This window comes from Carassius auratus, chromosome 9 (assembly GCF_003368295.1).
Source record: "Carassius auratus strain Wakin chromosome 9, ASM336829v1, whole genome shotgun sequence".
NCBI classification, from domain to species: Eukaryota; Metazoa; Chordata; class Actinopteri; order Cypriniformes; family Cyprinidae; genus Carassius; species Carassius auratus.
In genome coordinates this window covers 22550587-22577916 of record NC_039251.1, presented here as the reverse complement: position 1 = coordinate 22577916, position 27330 = coordinate 22550587, and the positions used below count along the sequence as shown (strand labels likewise).

Below are 27330 nucleotides of genomic sequence, written 5' to 3'. Positions count from 1 at the left end.
CTGCCCTGAGAAACAGAGGCAGTCAAGCCCACTGGGACATGTGTGCGTAGAATCCCGGCTCTCGGGTTGTTAGACGCTGGTGTTCATTAATTAGCACGGACTTCAATCATGTGAAATAGCACCTCGGGCTGCTTTTAATTTAGATGAGATCTGCTGTGCAAACACATCTAGGACTGGTGGCACGTAGTTATTGCAGCTACACTGAAACATTTATTCTTTTAGCGATGCTTTTATCCCCAGCAACTCGAAGCAAAGCAGAGAGCATGAGAAAACAATGAAAGGGAGCAAAATAAAGCCAAAATGTGGGTGGATGCTACTCATAGATGCTACTCAAGTTCATTTGAGAGTCTATCAATATGCCTATTTAAGCAATTAGATCAATGCGATTCAATACTGAAGCGCTCCAGATTGCATGAAATCCACTGATTCACACTTGCCTCTGTATAAAGGCTTGGTAAAATACTGCAAGGAGAGCACAGACTTGAGTATCTGAAAGTTTCTTTTGAAAACTTTGAGAGTTTTAGCTGTGGAGGGGGTAGAGCTGTTGATTTCGACCCTGTGCATTTTTCATTCTAATTCAGTTTTAATTGCATCAATGAGCATAGAGCTGAAAATTACACATGGCATGCAGCTGCTGGTATGGCCAGGGGGCAGAATTTAGTATTTTTTTTTTTTTTATACTATTGTCTTTGCTTGCTGGAGTGGACTGGGGCTGCACATGGTAATGGAATCCCTGCTCATCCTGTACCATGTAGCCAAGTGCTATTTGTCAGGATGTTGCAGGGGGCAATAGTTGTTCTGCTTTTTTTTTATCAGATTCTTCTTGTTTGGTTTAGTAGCTAAAAATGTATTTGTTTTAGCTGACATTATTCATGATCCATTACTCTTTATACTATAAAAATTTATTAAATCACTAGAGATTAAAATTAAAAATACATTTTGTCACAATACGCAGCTGTTTTGAATGACTGTCAATTTTTGTTGTCCATGTCATAGCATAGTTATGCAATCTACCAGCAGGAACTAACTAACAGAACTCCGTCTCGTGTCGTCAAAGCTTAAAATAGTGTTTTCTGAGATATACTACAATGCCAGAACATGGCTGAACAAAAATAATAATTATGGTTTGATTACAAAGTAAAAATACAGGTTAACTAGAAAATGTGTTTTATACAGACATAACTTAATAAACAGTGGAATAGACCATTTTACTTGTGGATATTTCCTTTTCTTATTACTGTCCCTCAAACAAGATTTGATGTCACTATAGCGACATTTTTGACATGCAGAATGTATTTTATTCTCAAAAAACTGCTGTATCAACCTGCTACAGTTCCTGACAAACTAATAAACCGTGTATCAAAGCCAGTCGATGAAATTAGAACATATCATCTGTTTGTCCAACCAATGGAAAACAGGAGAGTGTTCAAGAAGCCCATTTTGGAAACAGTCTTTTTGAAAAAAAAAATAATAATAATAAAAAAATAATAAAACATAACTGTGTGAAAAGTTCAGTATACAGTATAGCTTAAACTTCATACTACCTCCTTCGCCACAAACTAACACTTCAGTGAACAAAGAACCAGCAAACAGCAGTAAATCTGCTAACACTTTATTTTAAGGTCCTAATCTCACTATTAACAAACCATTAATTACGAAAATGATCACAGATTGTTTCAAAATTCACTTTTAGACATTTATATATTTTCAAATGTTGTCATTTTTAAATGACTAAAATCTATAAATGTACACAATTTGTACACAACCCTTTATACATTTTTTCTTTTCATGAGGACCAATGCCACAACTTCAACTGCCTTCATTAAAAGATTTTGCCAAATTAATACCACAAATTAAGATCGCTGTGGTTCTGCTGAGGGGACTTGGATAACTTTATTAGCAAAAGTGGAACATCTGATCAAGGTAATTACGCAATGTTAATGATGGTTTCTAATCACACCGCTAATTATGGGCACCCTTGCTGGTTCAATCTTAAAATCAAATCACGCTGCCTTGAAGGTGTGGCGATTCGTTTGGCGAATCTCCATCTAAAGCGGTTTTCCAGCATACTCAGCAGTTCACCTGCTGAGGAAGAGAAGGGTGAGGGGAAATCAAGCACAGAAGGCCTATTTTCATTATCTTGCTCCTGTTGGTTCTGCATGTCTAATGTGCATCATTTTACCTTCTAAGGAATCCTGGAGTGTGTTGCCAGGCAACATGCACATGGTATGGTGCGCATGTAGAGGTTCACTAGTTTTCCATGTATAATAATCCAAACAAGCCGAGCAGTCAACAGTGTGACAATTTCAGTAAATGAAAAAAATCTGGAGCAAAAGCTCCTTTGGTACATTTTAAACTGCTTCGCTGCTAAACACGGACATAGCTAGAAGTAGGTATTTCTAGGAGTGCATAACTTTTTCTTCTGCAGAACACAAAAGGACAGATTTTGAAATATTGTGCCAGTTTCTCTTTTTCCCCATGCAATTATTCTCCTTGAGGATTGAGGGCCTCAAACAGGTTGTAAAAGCGCCATAAAAATGGGCCATATGACATATTCGCCACAAGCCTTTAGAAGCCATACAACAGGCTTATGTGAAGAACAGACCCAAACTCCAGGCATTATTCACTCATAATCCTCCCCTGCTTTGACCAGATCATTGGTGATGTGAACTTCAGAACAAGATCAGTCAGATTTGAAAATGAACCATATGTAACATATTGTGAAATAAATCAACCAAATCACTAAAAGGATCCAATTCAATATAATGAAACATTATACAATTTACCTATACTTGTTCCAAGAACTCGGATGGCAGATTGGTGGATAAATAAATCTCCATTCACAGTAGTTGCATAAAAATAATATACATTTTTTTATTTATTAAAAAAGAAAATGCTACTTTTCAAAATTTTAGTTAAGAAAAAGAAAGAACAAGAACAACGAAGAAATAAATAACTTTTAGCAAGGACACATTGAATTGTTAAAAAAAATTGAGCTGAAAAATGCTGTTCCTTTTTATTCGTCAATGCATCATGAAAAATAAATCCACAAAATATGAAGCATAACAATTATTTCCAACATTGATAATAAGATTTAGCTTATTAGAACGATTTCTATAGGATACTGAAGACTGGAGTAATGGCTGCTGAAAAATCATCCTTACCATTATAGGAATACATTACATTTTAAAGGACACACTCAAACCGTTTAAATTTTCTCAATATTAATGTTTTTACTAAATTTTATGCAGCCTTGGAGATTGTAGGAAATGCCTTTCAACAGTATGAAAAATCCTACCGATCCCCAACTTAAAAAAAAAAAAATTCATTCAATCTACGAAATGTAACAAAAAAAACAACAACGATCAATCCACATGCTGCAAATCTGATAAATGTTGAGCAAAACCAAAATGACAAAATAAAATCTCATGCACAAGACTCCTGCAGTCTTAAATTATGAATCATATTTGAATAATGCAAGAATCACAATAGATTACAAAACAGAGAGCACAAATGAATGGTTTCATCACATGAATCCAGTAAGAATTTGAACTCAACCCTAAAGCATCACTCTCAGTTAAACAGTTGGAGCAGCAAAGAGACCAAGAGGCTGGAGGATGAACATACTTTTCAGCTTTTAACCACATTCCACAAGGACTAACTCAAGGAGAGCTCCATTGCCTGCCATTTGCATACATTTCCAAATGAACAGAGTTTTGTAAAAATTTGGCAGAGAGTCAAAGTGATGTACGGGGGTTAGCGAACGCTCGTCTCTGAGAGCTCCCGGTTCACACTGAGCAGTGACAATCTGGCCACGTCTCATCCGTCACTCTCCGCTGTAAGAAATGAACCAGCCTGGGACACTAGCAGATTGCTGGAAGCTGTCCAAATTAATTATAAGGCCTCTCAGAATACAGAGAGCTGACTAGCCTGTGTGCATCTCTCCCTGTGGCAGGGACAATCGCTCTCGAAGTTGGCAGACGCATTTATCGAATGATCTCAAGCAACAGAAGTGCTGCATTGCATGATTTATAGAAGATAATTTCAGACCTTACCTGCTGAATTTGTAAACATCATCAGTCAGTCCTTTCCAGGCTAACAAATAGCTACCATTTAAAAATATGACAGACTATTAGCATAGAAGCATGGGCTAATACTGTGGATCATAGCCTAGAGAGAAGTGAGTGAAATCTGACTGTAATTGATGAAGTGAACTTGTCAAGGAGGTTTAAGTCTGTAACTGACAATGGATCTGCAGGAACAGACCTTAGTCAGGGCAGACAACATACTTAATTTGACTCAAATGACAACGAGGGGGTGAAGGATAGAGGTTCAGTCTGTTCAATGGGCTAGACTGTTGTGTACCTTGGTGTAAGCGACCAAAAATACAACATAACACATTTCCAGCTGCCAAAAACTCTAGGAAACACAATGTCCATGTTAACTGAAAATAAATTAATTGTGACCTAGGAGCTTAACATTGCATGTCTGTTACTCAAAGAATGAAACTGATCCTGGCATCTACCCTGACTAAGGTTTATTCATTGCTTATTTAAATAGAAGATCATGAACTGATGGATAAAAACAGTGGGTAAAAATGCCAATAGATACACCAATCACATCAAATTCTTTGAATGCCCATTCTTATGACTAATTTTGGTGGGTAAATACCATATTAAAGATTAACACAACGTTAGCTAGCCCACTGAATCAAATACAGACTGAGAAAGTATTAAAAAATATTTTATTTTATTTTTTAATTTGCATTGTGCAATGTTATGATAGTTCACCCAAAAATTAAAATTCTGTCATTAATTACTCACCCTTATGACGTTCCAAACCCGTAAGACCTTCGGAACACAAATTAAGTTATTTTTGATGAAATCCAAAAGCTCTCTGACCTCCATAGACAGCAAAGGTACTACCAGGATCAAGGCACAGAAACGTAGTAAGGACATTGTTAAAATGGTCCATGTGAAATCAGTGGTTCAACCGTAATTTTATGAAGCTATGAGAATACCTTCTGTGCGAAAAGAAAACTAAAATGGTAAACCCATTTCCCATATGCTGGTTAGGTATGTTCTGAAGCATGGCTGCTGGTTTGAGCTGGTTTAAGCTGGTCCTGAGCAACAAGCTCCTGCTCAGGACCAGCTTAGGGCAAGCTAAGAACCAACTTAAACCAGCTCAAACCAGCAGACATTCTTTAAAACATACCTAATCAGCATATGCTATTTTTCAACAGGGTAGGGTGATGCAAAATATCTTAATTTGTGTTCTGAAGATGAACAAAGGTTTTTACAGGTTTGGAATAACATGAGGGTGCAGTTATTAATGCTATAATTTTCATTTTTAGGTGAACTTGAAGAAGAATTTTAGAGATCCTAAAAGGAAAAAATAAATCCTTTTACTTGAGGTGCACAGAACCAAGGAAATATTTGAAAATGAATACAAAAGGTAGCTAGCCAGACACTGAATAAAATACAGACTGATTTATTATTTTTTTTTATTAACTGATCGTGCAAAAAAGTAAAAATTCAATTCAATAATAAAAAAAAATGCATTCAGTTAAAAACAAGTGGATACAAGCAAGCAGATGTTTCAAGTGGTAACATTTTTCTTAAATATATTCACACATTGCAATGTAACTTAAAAAATCTAACAGAATCATGAAGAAAAACTAGAAAGACAAAAAATGCATTCTCAAAATATTAACTATTTTAATGTCCTGATTTACAACTTTGTTAAAGCGATTCTATTTCAAATTTTGCTCCATTTTTTGTATGTTAATAAGCATGCCTCATGAAGTTGGTATGTTTCCTGTCTAGCATTGTTAATATTAAATATATAAATTCAGATCAGCGCAAGAGGGAATAAAACTTATCTCGACAACAAATAAAAGCCTGGACTGATGCTTGCCAGACTTTGTATATGCTGCTCTGAGTGTTGTGTTTCTCTGCAAAGCGACACAAACCACGTGAGCTGTGAGGAACCGCAGCTGAACATTGCTTCAGCAATTCAGGGCAGACAAATGAAAAGTAATTGACTCAGGAGCTAGAAATCAGACCCAGTGGAGAAGGAGTAATCATTCTGAATACTGATCAGCTTATGTGATTGACATCTAAAAACACAGAAAACAAAGCCCAAAGCACAGAGGGTTTCATCGGCAAGTGTGGAAACATGCAAATCGTTACAGACAGCTAGGATGTCTGCAGGTGAAAATGAGTTGGACGTTGTGGTTCTCTCTTGGGACGTATCCCCAAAAATGAGATCTCAAGCTAAAATTCAGGGATGAATTCATATCTGTGTGCATTAGTTTTCTCTGCATTAGTCATCAAGAACATAAAAAATTAAACATAGTAAAGCAAAACAAAACAAACACACAAAAAAGAGCCTTGTTCTGGTAGTTTTCTCTTCAGAAGAACTGTCAAAAAGTGGAAATCAGTTACAGTTTGGAGAGATGAACCAGCCAGCAACATTCATTTAAAACTAAAGAGGATAAAAAAATATAAAAAAGAGCAGACTGTATAGTTAACATTTTTATGAATAATTTACGAAGGGCTTGTGTAATGTTATGGAATTTTGGAAGTTATCATTAATACGGTGAGAAACTTTTAAATGAACGATACAGTGGTAACTGACATAGCATTAATTACAGTAAAGCTATAAAGTATATTTTCTGCCTTATTCTGTGATAAATGTATATATGTATATAAAAAATATATATTATAGAGAAAAATAATTGGTTATTTTCCACCAGCATTGTACTTTATTTCCTAGCCAAGTAAAAGAGATAAAGTTTTTTATTTATTTTATTTTTTTGTCAGTTAGACATAAATAAATATAATTAAGCCTATTATTATTATTACTTTTGACATTTTCTCCCCCTCACTTCTGAATAACTGAATATAAGTCTTTATCTATATGCTGTGTTATCTTTATTTGGGGATCAAATATCTTGTGGCTCCAAGTGAATTTTATTTGGTGGGAAAGGGGCCAAAATCGCTCCTTTGATGCTGAAGGTTGCAGACCCCTGCTCTAAACTATACCAACATGCTCTCACATTAACCAATCGCAATGCATATCTTTCACACCTTTTTTTATGGGACCACTGCAACAGAAGAAAAAAAAATCTTGTCTCGCACCTTTTGACATGTGGTATTAACATGTGCATGCATAAAGAAACATATGAAGCTTCTAGAACAGAATTCCACTTTTTTGTTGTATATGCAATCTGCATATTCAAATTACAATGTATCGATGTTTAGTAAGTGTCTTTTCTCACAGACCAGCATTTATATTTTGTCAGGAATAAGCCAAGTGCCCAAAACAGATTGTTCTGCTTATTAGCCTGCCAACACAACCACAAAGAGACTTTGCATAGGGATCTGAGAGATTCAATTGTAAAAAGAGCATTCAATGATAGAATTGGCCAGCTTCACCCTCCTGCCTTGGGCAGTGTTTTAACCTCTCTTAATTGACAATGGGAAGAGGCTAATTAAAACTAAGGGAACACTTAAAAGTGTTGTTTGTTCTCTTGTGTTTTAACAAAACAGAACTCAATAAATTAATGACATTTCCACGGCAGTGTCTGATCATACCATTTTAAAATACACCATCAAAGACTGGTAGAAAAAAAAAAGCCTAAGTGTTGGTTTTCTACAGTTAGGACGTAAATGCTAAATAATTCTACACTATTCAGATAAACTGCACTGACATCTTGGGAGTTTAAAGTAGGTCAAAAGGTAATGATCTCGTGGTCATCACTTGATTCAAATTTTCCAAATCTTGAAACGGTCGACTCAACACTTCCTCAAACAATGAGGTAAATAAGATGTCAGTTCTGTGACAGAGGTTCTCAGATCTGCCCAGTGCACACCAGAGGGATTGTAGGAAAACACTGCCTCCATATACCTCTCCACATTCATCTGTCCAAGAGCAAATTGGCTGCCACCAGGGTTGGCAAGGATCATCCTGCTGTAAATGAAGACTGAGCCAACATAGACGGCCTGTCAATTTGGCCCTAGCATCTTGGGACCTTCTGGTCCCCAGACCTGCCCGCTCCAATCCGCACCACTATTAAAAGTATTCGCAATTCAACTATGGCCAAGGGAAATATTTAACCGAGGTGCTGTCAAAGCAGAGGCTTTTTTTTATGTTAGTATATAAACATTAAACCCCCGCTCTTCCAGAGCCAAAGATGAGAAAGTTAAAGCCATTTACCGAAGTGGAAGCAGCGAGGCACATTACCTGGGAAACAGAGTGGTTCGTTTATTAGAAGAGTAGTACGGGTCGACATACCTGTCAGTGGATTTTCCATCTCACTCAGATTAATGTTCCTCGTGTGCTTCTGCATCTTCATCATTTTTTCCGGCATTATGCGGCTTTATGACTGTTTGTGAACAGAAACAAAAAGCTACTTGATTTCCACAGCTGAAGAAATGGTTGTCATCTCAAGCACTGATATAAAGAGTGTTGTAATAATTGAAGTGCTTTGTACACGTTGACTAAACAAACCACAAAGGGTACTGGCCGTTGGACACGCTGGCAGCAGGGGAACAATCATCTATTCGCTTTGATTTGTGTAAACCCATTACCTGACAAACCTCCTGGACCAATTGAGATCAATGGTTTAATCCAAATGCTAAGTGTTCCTCGCTGTAAATGCACATGTTAATAATTATGGCGGTGAGGTGTCATTATATTCCTGTAAGGCATCTCGAGGGATCCGACTCCAAATGAGAAAGCTTTGTCTCAATTATGGGCATTTAAACAGGGGGTGTTCAAGATAAGGTGAAATAAAAATTAGCCTAAAAATATACAGACAAACAAATTGCATAATATCAGGGGTAATGTATCAACAATCCTCTGAAAAGCCTGCCTCCCACAATGTTTAATTTTCATAACTGCGGGTAAAACGGTTTCACAGTCTCTGAGGATAATTTCACATGCTTTTGTTTAAAATCTAATACAGTGGAAAATTACCTCCAGTACATTCATATTTCCCCAATCCTGCCTGATAAATCGTGCCATTTGAGATGAGAAGAAACAGGTGGGTTTTAAACTGCAGCTTGCCTGAGATGACTAGTGCAAGTCATTTCCATTTTGAGAGGTTTCTTTATTGCTCTCAGTTTTGTTACATCTGTTTTCTGCCATGCTCCTTCACCTTGCCTGATGTTTCTTTGCAACATCGCCTTGTTCAATTTGTATTCCTAAATTACCGAGCATACCATCACTGTCTTTCTGAGGACTGAGACACACCTGCAGTCAAGCAGAACATCTCACACTGAGCATTGAGCAGCTAATCGTTTCATCTGCACCTATATCGTTCAGACGTTAACGTTTTCATGTTTGTTCACCTCTTTTAACACTTGTGCTCTAATTGTGCTTCAGAATTAGGAGCACTCGAAAACGTTTAGACAAAATAATAAATTACTCTTTCCAAGCCTTAATGTTTGTTTTTTTTCCTGATTGACACAAATGAATCTCATCCTTCACAATTAAACGTTAACCAAAAAAGAGGCAGTATTCACCGTAAGGGCTCGGTCTTTCAAATAAGAAGGTTTTTTTTTTTTTTTTTTTTTTTTTTTTTGTGAATGCTTCTCACATATCTTTGCATCTTTGCACCACGTTAACCAACAGATTTGACTTCTGTTATATATCGATACACTATTTATTGCATCCGCGATATCGTTAAACGCACGACAGGGGATTAGTAAGAATTAAGAAAAAAAATCTTTGAACCTTCCTAACTTCAGTATTAATAACTTTGTTACATATTTAGTCGAGTGACAGTTATTTTCAAAATACCGTGCCGTGAGGAAACGAGTCACTTTCATCATCATCTGTTTGAATCAATTTAGTGAACCGATTCATTTAGACGGTTCAAAAATCTGATTGATCCAGTTTCCATAATATCCCCCTCTCCACTAGATGGCACCTACATCAATGATAACAATGTCTGTCCTTTTGCCCTCACTTTTGTTACAGACCATAAAATGAAAATAGCATGCTGATACTGCCATAAGTTCAGTATAGCTACATTGTTTTCGTTTTTTTCACAAGCTTTACTTTAATTGCAAATTGTACATGTCTACCTACACAACAACGCTTGGCCTTTTGCCCTCACAGGCTGTAACTTTTGTCACAGACCATAAGATGAACATAATGCTGATATTGCCTTTATGCAGTTCAGTAGCTGTGTTGTTTTACACAAGCTTTACTTTAATTTCATGGTACATGGCTGTCTATTATACACAACAACTGTGTGCCTGAAATGAATAAACAGATGAATACATTAAAAAACACATATCAGTTTAAGTACAGCAAAGTTTATAAAAAGGCTGGAAGTGGTTAAGATGAACCAAATACTGTTCAAATATCATTTGCATGCAAATTATATCATGAAGAATGTAATATATATTTATAAAAAAAGGAAACAGAAAAAAGAACAGAGCAAAGTACAAATTGTTCTACCTCATAGCAGGAAGTGGTTTTGATCAGCAGACCAAATCACACATTATCTAAACTATGCCTATATGTGAAACTCACTGTAGTACCTCAAATCCCACTAAAACATCCTAAAAGATCAGCATATGTAAGTTCACTTTTGGTTTTGGCATGCATACTAACAAAAGCATGTTGTTCCAGCCCACTCCAGAATAATGACAGAAAACAAAAAATGTTTGAAAAATTCATTATTTTGTCATTCATTATTTAGAGGCAGCATCAACATGATTGATTTGCAGGCTTTCGCTGCCTTTTTTTCTGCCTAATTAGCCTTTGGGCCCTCGGTCACAATAATACAAGCCATCTTTTGTTTCCTGTGGCAGCCTTTACCCTGGGATCCATATCCACGCACACATGGGAATACTGCATGTCACTAGAGAGCAGCTCCCCATCATGGCTGCAGGGCAGGAGTGGAGCCGCACGGTGGAACCGCCACCATCCCTCTTACTGATTTATGATCTGGAGAGCAACAATAAAACAAGGAGGAAGCCCAATTATTCTTCAGAGGGAAACTGGAGAAAGTGTGTTAGCCTTGACTGGAAGAGAAGTGGGCGTGGAAGAGAGGGAGATGAGGCCGGCCCTATGCAGCAGGTTGATTCTTCCCCAAAACCCAGCCTTCCCTAACTAAAGTCTTGGAAGAACAGATTTACACCAATCAACAATCTAATTTTAAATCCTGAAAAGTTGCTTTCGATCTGCAATTTCAGTTTTAAGTCAATAGCAAATACTGACATATCTTCTAAGTAAGTAAAGCTTTACATTGGTACAGTCCTGCAGTGCTTGCAGTATAAGAAAAGCTGGATATGAAATTCGACACCCCCAGAACATCTGAACACCCAGGGGAGAGAGAACACAGGTGCTTAAAGGAAGAAAAAGAAAAAAGAGATCATTCCTCGCATGAAACACTGTTATTCATCAAACTTTGATTAAAGCACGGATATATGCCATCTCTAATAGCACTCAACAGAGTGATCACAGATTAAATGTGAAATCTGAATGTCGCTAGACATAAGCTTTGATTTAGGTTCAATCAAAAGAATAAAGACAAGATCTTGAATTAAGGTGTACGGAGTGCCACCTGGTGACTGTTTACTATAATGGTTTATATTGAATATAAATCTTGACAGGGTCACTGTCAGATGAGGTTACTACTTAACCCTTGTTCTCTGTTTGGGGTCTGGGAGACCCCAAGGTCATTGTAATAACTTAAAAGCATACTTAACAAAAAAGGTTTATCCACAACCTTTCAGAATCATTCATTTCACGTTTTATTTTAGAAATTATTAATTCTTATTATTATTCTTCCCCATGTTATTCTGTCTATCAAATAATTAAAAATAAAAATATATTTTGTACATTATAAATGACTTGGAATTATTTACATATACAGCATTTGTGGTTTCTGAGACTTTAAATATATTTTTTATTTATTTATTATTATTATTTTTTATAAAGTCAGTCCTAATATAACATGAGGGATATTTATATATGACTGAAAGCATTTACTATAATTTTTATTATCGGGTATAAGTTTTGATAAAAATAAAATAAAATAAGAAAAAGTTGGTTGAACCGACAACTATGCAATCAATGTGAATTTAACCAACATAATAAAATGAACATCATAATCAGCTTTCTTTCACAGATGGCAGTGCACATATTGTTTTCTGTCTGTGCATATGTGTTTTTAATGTGTTTATTTTGGTAAAATTCAGTGATGCTTTTAGGAATGAACAAATTTTGCGAAGTGAATCAGAAAAAAAAAAGAAGCAAACCCTGCTCTGTCTTTGTTAGCCAATGAGTTGCATTAATACTGACAGCACTAAGCAGATTGGGAGATTTATGACTAAAGTGCCATGACTTCTGAACTCTGTTCTGCCCTGGAGTGCTGTAATGAAGATGTGACCCTGCCCTCGAAGCACAGCTATAACAAACAGGAGCAAGATGTTACATAATTAACTTCTCAACCATGCCATGCTAAAATCTGTTGACATATGAGAAGAGTGTAAACCCATGTCACCTTTTCATTCTCCATGATGAGTTTGTGGGAACAGCATATGTGATATGATCTTTGTTCTTGTATTTGTTGTGCTTGGTGAAGATGGTTAATCAGAGAACCTGACGTAAAGACATTTAAAACAGAACAGTCTGTTTACCACAAACATAAATCAGATTAGATACACCAGTTTCAACAGCAGAGACTGCAAACACGGAACAAAGTTTTGGTCTCTATCTCAAACCTTTTCACCCACAAACACAGCTTGTTTTTTTTTTTTTCTTCTGTTAATAGAGTTGATTTTAGTAGACTTTAATTGCTGGACATGATTACGTTGCAAATTCTCAACAGAATCCAAATCAAACAATTAAAATCATACAACATTATAATTTTGACAACCAGTCTTGACTGCACCTGTCAAGCTCAACCATTCAACACTGTTACCCAAATTATGGTAAGAAAAAAACAAAACAATTAAAATAAATAAAAAAAGTGTAAGTGTAAAAAATATTTTGTTTATTTGTGGAAAATATACATTTAGCCATAACTATAAATAAACACTCTGGGTTGAAAATAAAACGTAAAATCTTATGTTACTAAATAAGACATTCATGGACGTTATATTAAAAGTACTTATTCAAAAAGCTCCTTTGTTTCTGCCTTTCATACAAACGGGTAAACAATAATCAATAACTTTACATTTTGAATCTTTACTTACCATTATGTTTCAATCACTTCTCGCTTCTTTCACGGTGAGAAAATGGCGGCTGCTCGCACTGGAGACGTACGATCTTAACGTGACGTGCGTGCTCTCCTTCACGTCCGCGTTCCCAACCCAATGCCGCTGGGTTAAAATCGAGACCTATTTTCAACCCAAACTTGGGTTAAAACAAACCAAAGTCCCAACGGTCTCAACCCAGCATTTGGGTTGGAAAAAAACAACCATCGTTTTTAGAGTGAACAGTTTGCCCTAGATAATAGCCCCTACAGAGTAATAACTTTAGGTTAAATTATCAACCGTCTCACTCATTCTGGTGTATTTTTCTTCAACATGCATATCTACACAGTAAAAAAAAATACTTAAATAAATTAAACAAGAAGTTGCAAATAACACTGAAGTTGTATAAAACAAGTATTATTGGAGTATTTGAGTAATTTCTCTGTAATTCTGTAAATATGTTTCTACACAATTTTTTGTCAGTATATAAAAATGCATACATATATGCATGTGTGCATAAAAAAATTAATAAAATGTACACAATGGTTTTTGTAGGACAATATTTGAAAAAAAAATTACACAACCCAGTCTTGTCCCAAATTCTGGTAGCAGGGTTTCAAACTTCATTGAAAATAAAACAGACATGACATGCAAATAAACAAATAAATAAATAAGCAAATAAAACACATGATATTTCTGAAGGTTAAACACCACCGTGTACTGACCATTTTATTGGAAAAGTGGAAAAAATACTTTCTAAGAGTTTCAGACCTTACTTTATACTTTATTTTAGGAAAGTGGCCACTGACTTTCCACCCATTGAGCAGATAATGGTGGAAAGAAGCCCGGTGGGAAGCCTTGAAACCCTGAGCTGAATGCAGTTCGGCTCCAGATGTGTCACTTTGCCATTTTCCACAGCAACAAAGCACAATCTCCGTGCTCCGCTTGTGTGCTTTCAGAATGGCCGTGTCATGTCACTAATCTCTGGGTGCTTGCCTTTGTGTGTGGCTCCTTCAAGCCTGAGCTGTAGCTATTCACTCAGAGCAGACCACACTTCACACCTCCTATCCTCCAACCCCCCAACAATACAAGAGAAGAGGCCATCTGCCCCTCTAATAGATGTCAGGAAGACAAGCGTGCCTCCATATATTTTTGAGACGAGTGGATTTTGAATGCAATCTCCGGAAACATTATTTCTTATATATAATATATATTTTAACTGTGGAAAAAAATTTGAGCTCTAAATTTCGAGCTCTAAAGTGAACCGGACATCCACCTGTGCCACCTCAAAAAAAAAAAAGAAGAAAAACCCTGGCACCCATAAGTGAGGGGGTGTTATTATTTATTCATGTCTCGGAATGAATACGAGTTTAACACGATCAATATATAGCCTGGCGTGCCTCTGCCACCACTTTAGTTTTACTCTCTATCGGTTGGTTGAAATGTCATAGATCATGAAGTCATGCTTTAAAGTGGTTTTCTTGATCATGAATAAGCCCCTCTCTCGTTACAGGTGACACAGAGGTGAGTTCACACAACCCTGTCCGCATGACAGACCACAGAGCAAGAACGTTCTAAAATAAGACCCTTTCTAGTGGAAAGTGGACCAGTGTGAATTCCAGCTTGTCAGTGACATCACTGCATGTTAAGAAAAGGAAACAAACAAGTCAACTTCTTGTTTTTAACACTTGTTCTCACGCAACCAGTGTGCAAAACAGGGAAATGCGTAGATGAGAAGTGTGACAGTGACTCATCAATGTCCTGGGCTATTGATTTAATTTAATGTTATCATGCATAAACAGGCTGTAGTGGTAGGTTGGGGGAGATAACTAGACAGGGGAAGTATCTCTGAGGTTTGAACAACATGAGAAGCAGCAGCCATCAGCAGAACACAGGCCAGGTTCACCAAGAGTTCAGCCACTAGAACATTGTGTTTGAAGTAACATGTTGAATGGCAGAAGTTTGGTGGGCAGTGAAAGGGAGAGCTAATTACCCCGCAGACATCAGCAGACGGCCTCATTTGTTATTGCATGTTTTTTTCAGACTAAATGGCACTGGTAAAAACAGCTCTGCTGGAAGGTGTTCAGGCATTTATGCTCAAATACTTCTTAATGTAAGTGATTTTAGAACACCTGCTTTCTAGAGTGTTCTTGGCATTTGCTTATGTCATTGAATAAAGAAGTCAGAGACGGTTTTATAATCTCAAGTCCTACGTAGTGTTCACTGCCCCCCAGCTTCTCACTGAGCAGCCTTCATCAAACAGACAAAATGAGTTTAAGGTATGATGACAATATATTTCTGTAAATAAATATAGGTCATATAAATTGGATTGTTTACATATTAATTCTTGTTTTCTGCAATAATCATCTTAATTAAAGATATTTTCAAGGGATAGTTCACTCAAAATGAAAACTCTTTAATCATGTATCCATATATGAGTTTCTTAGAACCAAAGCAGTTGATAGGCATTGAAATTCCACAGTATAAAAAATGCTATGGAAGTGAATGGCTACCGTAAACTGTTTGGTTACCAACATTCTTCAAAATATCTTCTATTATCTTCAACAAAAGAAAGAAACCCATACAGGTTTGGAACAACTTGAAAGTGAGTAAATTATAACTGAATGTTCTTTTTGTGTGAACTGTGCCTTTAAATTAAAGCCATATTGAGAACAAACCCTAAGTATAAGCAACTATTAGTAGCCTAATGGCTGACAAGGTGAGACAAAATGCTACACACCTGCTGCATGTCATAAAGCTGTATGCTATAACAAAGGCACAGGCACATCAAAAGTATGATTTGTATAACAGACCTATTTTGAATGATTTTATGATTCAGTGTTTTAGGCTTCCCTGATAAATGTGAAATAAGTGATTTGGCCTCAGGACCGCTAACACTAATCCATCTTCTGCAAAGTAAAAAGCAAGGAAATAGGATATGGGTGTCTGAGTGCAAAGACAAAGCACTCTGAAGTTGGTTGAGCAATAATTTCTGGTGTCTGACACTGAGGACAGTAATAGGTGATTCAGTCTGAGTAATGAGCCGAAAGCACAGGTGTAGTCATCACCTGGAAATATGATAACATTGATTTAATAAACATCAGCCATGGATGCCAAAGAAATGTTAGCACAAGAAATGCTTTTAGTTCTCAATAACAGAACATCTGTTAGGAAACAACAGGCAGAATGTACAATTAGACATGTTATTTCTGCAGGTTTAAATAATAATAATAATAATAATAATATATTCAAAACACATTATGAAACCATGCCAAGGAAATGAAGCAAAATAATATCTCACTCTGCATCCTATACAGAGTTTAGTTCCCTCCTGGACTACCAGCTGCATCTGTTGATGTATCTTCAAGTCACTTCTTCTTGTCAGTTACATATAAAACCAGATGGAAATCACCCTAGGGACATGGCCCTGCTAATTCAATTAGACAGGCCTCAGCCGTGGCCAGATATAAGCAGTCCGTGGATACCCTGAAAAATGGCAGATTGATCCCCACTGCCACCCTGAAGGCTCAGGGCCCATGATTGATCAGACATTGATTTGATTTGAAGTGAGAGTGAAGAGCACTTTCCTGAGCTGTAAGTAAGAGGTCTGAACAAGATTTGCCTTGTCAAATTGTCTGCGTCTTGTGAAGTGACTTTGGCTGTGAACAATATGTGCTTATACAGTTGTATGCAATTCAAGCACAATTCTAAACACATTGCTATGAGTGAGTCAGAACAGAAGAATGTGACATTATGAGGAATATTCAGCACCCAATATCTGTCTAGTTTTAAAGACATGAAATATGCTACTCCCTTTTGAGGTTCGTATTGCACAACCCAAATGGCCTTTTAAACAAAATGTGGACATGTTGTTCAATATATCTTTGTGATTTCTGCCAAATGTGACAATAGACAAGCTGACTAACTTGTAATTTAACTTTTGTGCTTACTGAAAACAGTTCAAATGTTTAATGCTTTCAAGATCCCCCACTTTTTGTCATGCCCGTCTTCGAGAGGTTTGAGCCTTAATTGATGCTGTTAAATGCGAAGTAAACACACAATGGTTATATCAGGATTATATTTTGGCTATTTCACAGCAATCCTCTCTGTTTCACGGTCTTTTATCAGTGAAGACATCTCAGAATTAACAAGCCGTGACAGGAAAAGAGGGAATTTGTGGTGTGAAATGTAATACAAAATAAACTAAGAAGTGGTTACATACAAATCCCTTAATGCTGGGAGTTATATTCCCTGTCTGTCCACTGAAAAAAGCTAGGAGGCGGAAACTTTAGCCGGGGGAAAGGATGTCCTCTGTTTGCTTTTCTTACAACCCAAAGCCTCATGGGAATCTCCTTTCAGTTTCAGACTTTGACGTACTTTAAACATACAAATAACAAGACAGTATTATCTGTTGACATGACAAACATTTAATGAACCCTGTGGGGAATACTGAATCATTTCTATAGTGTGCATTGCAAATAAAAGTCAACACTAAGCAAAAAAGGTGTGTGCATGTGCTCCCCAATGAAAAGTAAATTAAACTTTGCAAAAATATGGACTTAAATATAAGTATCTGTAAGTACTTGGCATCGCACAGCAGTCAGGCGTCAGAATTTGAAGTTCAGACAGTTGAGAAGCCTATAATTATGGCAAGACATTCGCTGTGGCCCATTATTATAGCTTACAGCCTATGAAATTGAGGAACAAAAACAAGTCATGTTAACAGGTGCTTGTTTTTCATCTTTCTCTCTCTTTCACCTCCAGCCATGAAGCACAGAAAAATAACCATTTGTTTTCAGCTTGCTGCAGGCCATTGCTCCGGTCTCGTCTTTCAGGCTTGCTTTCAGGCAAGAAACCAGATCTTGGTGAAGACAAAGTGTGCCGTTATATGACTGTGCTGGTTATGAGTGCTTTGTTTCAGTCTGGTGTTTAAGAGATATCTGCACATCAGAGCTCGGATGCAGCACTAATATTCTTGATGCTATGGTGTTCATGTTGGTCATATGGGTTATATTTTATATTTTAGGACTATTCTGGTTTATAATTGTACAAAATATTTAAGAAATGCAGTATTAAGTATGTTTAAATATTTAGTATTTTAGTAAAAATTTTTGTGATTAATAATTTTAATAGAAGTCCGAGTACCTTAAGTTACCTTAACTTCTCCTGGCATCTTTTGAATTTTTTTTTGAATATCAATATCTTACATAAGTAGAAGAAAATGAAGGGACTTTTTTTGATCGTGTTTGTTTGTTTTCTTGAAGTATCAGCACTGATGTTTTTGCTCTATATCTTGACTGACTTTACCTCAAATCTAACTTGAAAGGGGACTATTCACACATCAGTCACCTAATAAATAATAAACTACTATGAATTGCATTGTGGGTGCACTGAACGCTCATTAGCAGCCTGCTTAAGACTCTTCTGTTCACCTTCTCATGTGGTCTTATGAGTTGTCATCTGGTGCACCATCCCTCTTATCTGAGTCAAGTGAAGCAGAATTGAACAGGCCATGTGTCTGATGTGCCCTTTCTCTTCTACTTAAGCCACTCTGGCCATATGGGCGGATTTAGAGCTAGGGACACTTGAAAGGGGGCAAAAGGAGTGGCTGCCCCTCAACCCTTCTGTCACAGATAGTCATAGTGCTTTGCTGAATGCACACAATAGGCTCTATTGGAAGGTCAGACACAGGTAGCTCTGTAATTAAAACAGCTGGTAAGTCAGTCAGTTGTTATGGAGTGAATTTCCCACTGATAGAATAACAGACAAAGGGAAGCTGCACCTATGAGGTCTATTTACCAAAGGATTGCATGTAAAGTTAACCATTAAGAGACATTCACCAAGCATTACAAATAAATAGCAGCGATAACACTATATTTTGCTATCATGCCCAAACTAGGAAAAAGGATTTGGCTGTTTTGTAATCCGATGTGACATACTAACACTCGTCTACCATTGTTCACTTTCAGTATTGCACACTAAACCACAATTTAGTCGTTAGTGAAGGAAGGTAGGAACTTATCATGGAGAAACAGCAAACACCCTTCCCTTCAGACTTCATCTCATCCAAGAAAGGCCTGTGAGATGCTGTTGTGGTTTGTTTTGGGCTATGAGCCAATAATGAATATAAATTTCAAGCAACACCCCAGGGGAAGTGTCAGCATTTAAAATTTCATTTCACCCAACCTATTCTTTCCTTTTTCATTACCCCTTCGTTTTCGAAGTGAAGTCGTGTCAGGACGCGTGGGCAAAGTTTCTTTTTTTAATATGCAAACTGTAGTGCTTCCTGTTGTAACACCTCAGGCACCCACACAGTGCTCATGGTACAACATGTGACTGCCTGTTTTACGTGGTTACGGGGTAAACAATATGCAGCAAATCGGCAAAATGAAAAGTCAACGTTTCTGATTGCAAAGCGTGTTCATCTGAATAGCAGTTCTTGAACTGGATTCCAAACTTGATGAAGGCAAATCTAAGGCCTGTCCAACAAATTCTCCTGTGAATAAATGGCCCACTCCTCTAATTTCAAAGCTCAAAGCCATGACCTAATGCTATAAGAGGAAGAGCTTTCAGAAAGTCAATAAGTCTGCCCCACACCCAAGTAGGAAGCGTAAAAAGGTGCCTTTCGTAGATAAGGCGAACCTTTGTCCTTAAAAATTTCCATTGTTCAATCATAAGACTTACTTTAAACAGTCCTTTAAGACATTTCCTTACATTTCTGTGATATGCTACAGGCTTCAAACTGTGGTTGTGTTTTTAAACCTACTGAATATCAAAGTTTCAATGTCATGAACGCACAAGAACTGGATTGTTTCTCTGACACACCTAAACTAAGAAGGTATGCTTTATGATATGTGAGTGACACTATCATTTAGTCACAAAAGATGAAAAATATTCTGCGCTATAGAACATGAATGGACAAATCTTAACATGTAATTGCCCTGGTTATATTTCACTGCTCTTTTTGAAGGGAGGTGGGGGAAAAATATGCAGAACACAACCACAAAGATGCTGGAATTAATTAGGCAACAGTCATCCAACATGCATGGACATTAATAAATATCCCAAAGCAGAACCATGAGTAAAATATGTATGTTTTCCAGCTCACAAAAAAGCCTTCAGCTATTTTGATCTAAATGATGTTCCAACTAAGGGCATATATATATATATATATATATATATATATATATATATATATATATATATATATATATATATATATATATATATATATATATATATATATATATATATATATATAAACCTGATAACCCTTGATCTTTAAAATTAGCTTTAAGAGATGTTTAGATTCTATTTTGCATATAAAACTAGTTAAATAAAATTTATATAATTAAAACATAGCTATTTTTTCCATTGAAATAACTAAAGAGGATCATTATCTGTGTTTTTGTTTAGTTTAGTTTTTTTTTTTTTTTTGTAATGGAAGTGAATAATTTCTGGACTGTAATCATGCGATATATTTACCTGTAAATTAGACTTTTTAAAAAAGCAAATCAGGATGAAAAAAAACAACAATTCAACCTCCTTGGGGTTTTTAGTGTCAGATCAAAGCACAAAAATCTCAACAGTCTCCACGCAAACAGCTGGGTCGTAAAAGCTGGAAACCCCCTAGCTCTGAATTTTATGATTAATTATGTATGGCTGCATATTTTCCAAAAAGCACTATCTTATGAACCAAAGCTGATCCTTCAGCCCTCATATTATTATGAATGTGATTCTTTGCAAGCTTGCTGACGGCCATGAATGAGTTGTGGCTGCAAAACAAGCATTGTTTACTCTCTGGAGGCTTTACACATTTCGTTCTTTATCTCTGCTGCATTCTTTTACCTTATTTCCATGCTCATTCCCTGCTTCTTAGCTCCCTTGCCGCTCTTCACACTTTTTATTTGAATTCTAAACAGCACACGGGTCCTTTGTGTTGTGGGTACAGGCGGTGTACACAGACAGACTGTGTTTAGTGCTCTCAGGACAGGGTATCTTATATTTCACAGGGGGGATTCTAGCTCTGGTTAGCGAAACACATCCTCCTGACCTGACCCTCACTCATATAATTGAAAGAAAACAAACCATGGAGGTATTGCCAAGTTAATAATTCAGCCTGGAAAGGCCTGTCAAAACCTGTTTTAACTTTCAGCGGTGGAGTTTGAGTGAATCCACTTATTAAAATCCATACAGTTTGCATTTTTTTCTAAATTAATGCAGTTTTAACTGAAAATCATAGCATTAAAATGTTGCACATTTATCAGATTATCGGCCTAGAAATAGCGGAGAAGCTTAAATATTTTATGTCTTAACATTTCCATAATTTTCCATTTACTAGTTAATAAGCATTATGTGATGTGCAGCTGCAACTAGCTTTGCCATTCTGGTCTATTATGACATAAAATACAGAAATAATAATCTATAGGTATAGAAATACTTACAGTTGCTGAGTGATTTATATTATAAGCTCTAGACCTTTAAGTGTCTGAACTGTAATTTTTGTAGGATCAAGTGTTTGCTGTTATTGGACACAGTTACATGATCCTTAGGAAAAAGTGCATACAAATTCTCTCATGTCTTCATCTGTCAGTGAACACTTTTAAATCTACTTATTTTTTTCCTGCGTCACCTTCATTCCGTATCCATTACTCACCAGAGGCTCATGCTGTTGATGTTTCACATTAACACATAGATGGAGGAATTCCATCTGTGCGGTCCACAGGGCTCTCATTCTAAGAGCACCGATAGGGATCGACCTAACGAGAGGACAGACATAACAACAAACACTAGATGGCAAAGATGTTGCTCAAAAATGAAACGAATAAATTACTTAAATAGTCTCATGTTTCAAAGAAGCGCAATTCTGTCATAGGTGAGATTTAGTAGAGTCACAGAGAGTTTGGATCTGTCATGAAATGTTAGTCTAGGCATATGATAGAAGTGACTGCGTGACCTTCTGCTTTCATCACTCACGGTTCCTTCAACAATCAGAGTTCTGCACGAAACAAATTGCAAGGAGGACCAGAGGAGACCTGTCATCTAGTAAATCACACTACAAAGCCTAAAGCCACCACAAGGAACGGCCTCCACACTGTTCTTCACCCAAGAAACACATTGTGATTATAAACAAAACTTGATTGGGTGTCTGGGAGGAAGTTTTAGGTGGTGGGAAAGTTAGCTTCAGTTGATCTGATTAAATAAATATGTAATGGAAGTGGGGGAAGTTGTGGCCTAGTGGTTAGAGAGTTTGACTCCTAAAGTGGGTTCGAATTTTGGGCTGGCATTACCACAACTGAGGTGCCCTTGAGCAAGGCACCGAACCCCCAACTGCTCCCCGGGCACCGCAGCATAAATATGGCTGCCCACTGCTCCGTGTGTGTGTTCATTGTTTGTGTGTGTTCACTGCTGTTTGTGTGCACTTTGGATGGGTTAAATGTAGAGCACGAATTCTGAGTATGGGTCACCATATGTCACTGTCACTGCACATGTCACTGCACTTACTGCACTCACTTTTCACTTCACTATATATAGTGAGCTGGTCTTTATAGGAATAGTTCACCCAAAAATGAAAATTTGTTGAAAATGTATTAACTCTCAGAACATGCAAGATGTATATGAACTTGTTTCTTCATCATTGTAATCCAAAACAGATATTCTAAGTAAATATTTTAATGTAAGAGAATAACAGGGGATTGTATTTTTTACTGAAGGAAGCATTATTTTGGACTGTTTTTGTCAGAAGTGATTGTTTGAATTGAAAATGACTTGATGGATTAGTTTCTGACAGGCACACAGATTTTTACTTTATAAAATGTTAAAAGATGGACTAGAGTCGTGTGGATTAGTGTGATGTTTGGATTCTCATTCTGATGGCACCCATTCACTGCTGAGGATCCATGACGTGACATTATGCTGAATTTCTCCAAATCTGTTTTGATTAAGAAAATAACTCATCTGCATCTATGATGGTGAGTTTATTATTTATTTATTTTTTAGCATTTTTTTTTTTTTTGTGAACTTTTCCTTTAACACAAAATAAACTGTGATAGATGATCAAAACCTTTGCACAAATCAGAGTGGCTGGTATTGTCCCTAAGGGAATTAATTTGCCATAAGGACCTGCTGACTGCTCATTATCCCCCTTGAAGCTGCCTAGCAAATAAATAAAACAACATCAAAATAAGTTTTATCTATCTATCTATCTATCTATCTATCTATCTATCTATCTATCTATCTATCTATCTATCTATCTATCTATCTATCTATCTATCTATCTATCTATCTATCTATCTATCTATCTGGATTTGTAATACAAGCAGTGCCATTGAAGCAAAAAGTCTGTGTACAAACTATTTTTGTAACAGGCACGAGTGATACATAATATAAAGTTAATGTCAATAACCATTGGAGGCAGTGTTTATCATAATACAGCGCCGAGAGCGCTACCCTGTTGAGCCACGCCTACCTCATGGCCCCGCCCGTTGAATAAAAAAGGGGGCGTGTACGGTTTGACGGTGGCTTGTTTAAAAGCTGCTTGAGGTGATGCTCCGTTGACTGAAGTGTGTGGAGACTTTTTTATGTGGTTTATACGTTATCTGTTTGAACAACATGGACAACCTGGACTTTTACGATGTAAGTGGATTTAGGACAAATGTAAATCGCAATGTAGTCTGATGTTTGATTAAATACTTTAAAATGAATGAGGCTCAGTCTGTTTTAAGTTGATCATATCTTGGAACCTGCACTTTTGGTGTCACGTTTTACCATTTAGGTTTTAAAATATTTTAGAAGTTTTTAAAAACAAGTTACTGTTTTGTTGTTTTTAACATGTATTTGTAATTTACATTGTTTGATGTCACTTTGTGAACTTTAACATATAATTTATAAGAAATTAATCAATTTACTGTTATTTTCTGCAGCACATCATTTTAGATAACAGCTCAGACTCCGGATCTGGAGACTTTGACTATGACGAATTCTGTGACCTTAAAGTCAGCAATGACTTCCAGAAGATCTTTCTTCCTATTGTATATGGGATTATATTCGTCCTGGGAATCATTGGCAATGGACTTGTTGTGCTTGTGATGGGCTTCCAAAAGAAGACAAAGAACATGACAGATAAATACAGGTTGCATCTCTCCATCGCCGACCTCCTGTTTGTCCTCATGTTACCCTTTTGGGCTGTGGATGCGGCTAGCGGATGGCTTTTTGGGGAATTCCTGTGCGTCACTGTCAATATGATCTACACTCTGAACCTGTACAGCAGCGTGCTGATTCTGGCTTTCATCAGCCTGGATAGGTACCTGGCAGTTGTCCGTGCCACAAACAGCCTGCAGTTTAGGAGGTTGCTCGCAGAAAAGGTGATCTACCTTGGAGTTTGGCTCCCAGCGACCCTACTCACTGTCCCCGATCTGGTGTTCGCCAAAGTCCACAATAAGGGCTTAAAAAAATTCTGCGAGCTCACCTTCCCACAGCAAGCAAACATAGTGTGGAAAGCCGTTTTCCGTTTCCAGCACATCATCGTTGGCTTTTTGCTGCCTGGTCTGATCATTCTGACCTGTTACTGCATCATCATCTCAAAACTGTCCAAGAACTCCAAAGGTCAGGCCCTGAAGAGGAAGGCGCTGAAAACAACGGTCATCCTCATCCTCTGCTTTTTCATCTGCTGGTTGCCTTACTGTGCCGGCATCCTGGTGGACACTCTGGTGATGTTGAATGTCATATCTCACAGCTGTTTCCTGGAGCAGGGTCTGGAGAAATGGATCTTCTTTACCGAGGCGCTTGCGTATTTCCACTGCTGTCTCAACCCCATCCTTTATGCTTTCCTGGGAGTCAGATTCAGTAAATCTGCCCGTAAGGCTCTGAGCATCAGCAGTAGATCAAGTCACAAGATGCTGACCAAGAAAAGAGGTCCTATATCATCAGTATCTACTGAGTCGGAGTCATCTAGTGTCCTGTCCAGTTAATGGATGCTTTGTACATAAAACTTTCCTACGTGGATGATTAAGCTTTGATTTTTTTTTTTTTTTTTTTTTTTTTTTAAAGGACTTTACTACACTTTTTGTATATTGTAAACTTGTTGTGTTGATGAACATTTTTTAACACTTTTTATTCAACTACTAAAATGTATATATATTTTTTAAATGTTTTTAAATGTCCTTTTTTTATTTTAGTACCTAAAGGCAGAGCCTTGACAAAGTCTGTATACTTGCAGAAGTTCTTATCAGGAAATGTTAGCAAACTGTTGCATGGTCTTTTGTCTGATTAAGAATGTGTAGTGTAAATTATTTGTACATAGTTCATTGTTTGTCATTTGTTTTGTGTGTGTGTGCGCGCGCACTTAGCGTTTCCTATTTCCCCATAAGTGTTTTTATATTTATTGAAATGGTAGCTCACACTGTAAAAAAAAAAAAGTGTAAAAAGGGGTTGTAATTTAATCATGTCACAATTGTCACATTTTTACTTCCATTTCATAATAAAACCTAAAAATCACCAATTTTAATGAGGTCTGACAGTGTCATTACTTCTCTCCAGTGGCCATACTCTCACTCACTCACACACACACACACACACACACACCCCTCCACCCAAATCTGTCAGTGGGGGTGGGGCAGAGCTGAAGTGGAGTGAAGGTCTGTCAAGTTACCAAAACAAAAGCTCCACCTGATCTCCCACTGAACAGAATGGCTGGGAGAGGGTCTGTAATTTTAAGAACATCTGTGTTCTTTAGCGGTTTAAGCAACTGCTGATACAAGACACCCATCAACCTACAAAGGGACAGAATTGGCCGTCCATTGGGATTTTTGTTGTTGTATCAGATAACAAGCAAAAGAAGTTAATAAGGTAGTTTGAAGATGTCAAGTTTGAAATAATAAAATCTACACAATAGAATACAAATGTAATGTCTTATACTGGTATAGGAGAAAAACATTTTAGAAACATTTTAATGAGTATTGACAAAACCCTAATTATTCTCATGAATTCAATACAGCCATTTCCTAAATTGGAAAAAAAAACACTAACTTAGATTTAAAACAGCATAGATTCAAATCAATATAACAAAAATTGCAACTATGAATCAGTAATTTACATTTTTAATTGTATATATGTATCAACAGTAAAATAAAGAATATTTGTCATGTGTATATATATATATATATATATATATATATATATATATATATATATATATATATATATATGACAAATATTCTTTATTTTACTGTTGATACTCTAAGACTTGCACTTTTTAACCTCTGTTTGCAATGCAAAGATTTCAGTCATCAAGTTGTGGTCTATTGCTTGATGAATAATCACCATGTAACAGAAGCAAGTCATCAGTCCTGAAGAAACTTTAAACCACACTGGCAGAACCTAGATATTCACAAGGTTTATATTGTAATGGCTTAACTCATGTTTAACACAGTGGGCTAAAATTACCATTTCTAAAGAGGCCAATGAGGTGTGAAGTACTCTGCATCAGAATTTAAGGTTTATGGTTATTTTTCAGTGTCTGCTCTCACAGTAAGAAGCCAGTAAAAATAGAGCATTCGGTGCTGCATTTTGTTCATTTGGAAATGTTCTGGAGTGGTTCTGTCATTAGCATAAGAGCTGTTCTCAAAAGCCACGTCACACCATTAACACTCCATTGAGCTCAGCTGGACCATCTCTCCCATCTCTAAACTGCCATTTGAAAAGAGACGAACCAAAAGGGAGCTTCTGGAAATCTGCTGGGAAAACCCTATATTATCAAATCCCGGATCTTAGACAAACCTTAGCCATGCACATCACAGGTCAAAAACAGATGTTAAGTTCATCCAAACACTCAAATCACAGCCCCTTTGATAGTTCATGCCTTTAATAATTAATGTCTTTAATAATAATTATGTCAGAACAAAAGAACACAAGGTATGATAGCGTACTATATTTAGAAAGTAATGAATTTAAGCCAGCTGCTTCTCAAAAATGGCCAGAAATGTGCTTGACCTGTTTATTTAGATGTGTAAATAAAGCTATAAAGGGAGCTTTATTACACAGAAGGTTTATCAGACTGTATTTCCTACTCTTGCCATTAGTTTATTATTACGTTTACATTGTTTTGGCTGAA

The 27330-nt window shown here is 36.8% G+C and overlaps 1 protein-coding gene across 1 annotated transcript; it reads left to right on the top strand.

The window, feature by feature from the left end:
- The first annotated feature begins 23746 nt into the window (after positions 1-23746).
- LOC113108763 (C-X-C chemokine receptor type 4-B-like) lies at positions 23747-25725 on the top strand. The gene is made up of 2 exons (XM_026272056.1): positions 23747-23855; positions 24143-25725. The coding sequence occupies exons 1-2, from the start codon at positions 23832-23834 to the stop codon at positions 25187-25189; spliced, it is 1071 nt and encodes a 356-aa protein (XP_026127841.1). The 5' UTR covers positions 23747-23831; the 3' UTR covers positions 25190-25725.
- Positions 25726-27330: the final 1605 nt, after the last annotated feature.

What these genes read in the sequence shown, in the direction of transcription:
- LOC113108763 (XM_026272056.1), top strand. Translation starts at nt 23,832, where the DNA reads ATGGACAACCTGGACTTTTACGAT. An exon ending in ACAACCTGGACTTTTACGAT is followed by an intron (nt 23,856 to 24,142) that starts GTAAGTGGATTT and finishes TATTTTCTGCAG; the next exon opens with CACATCATTTTAGATAACAG.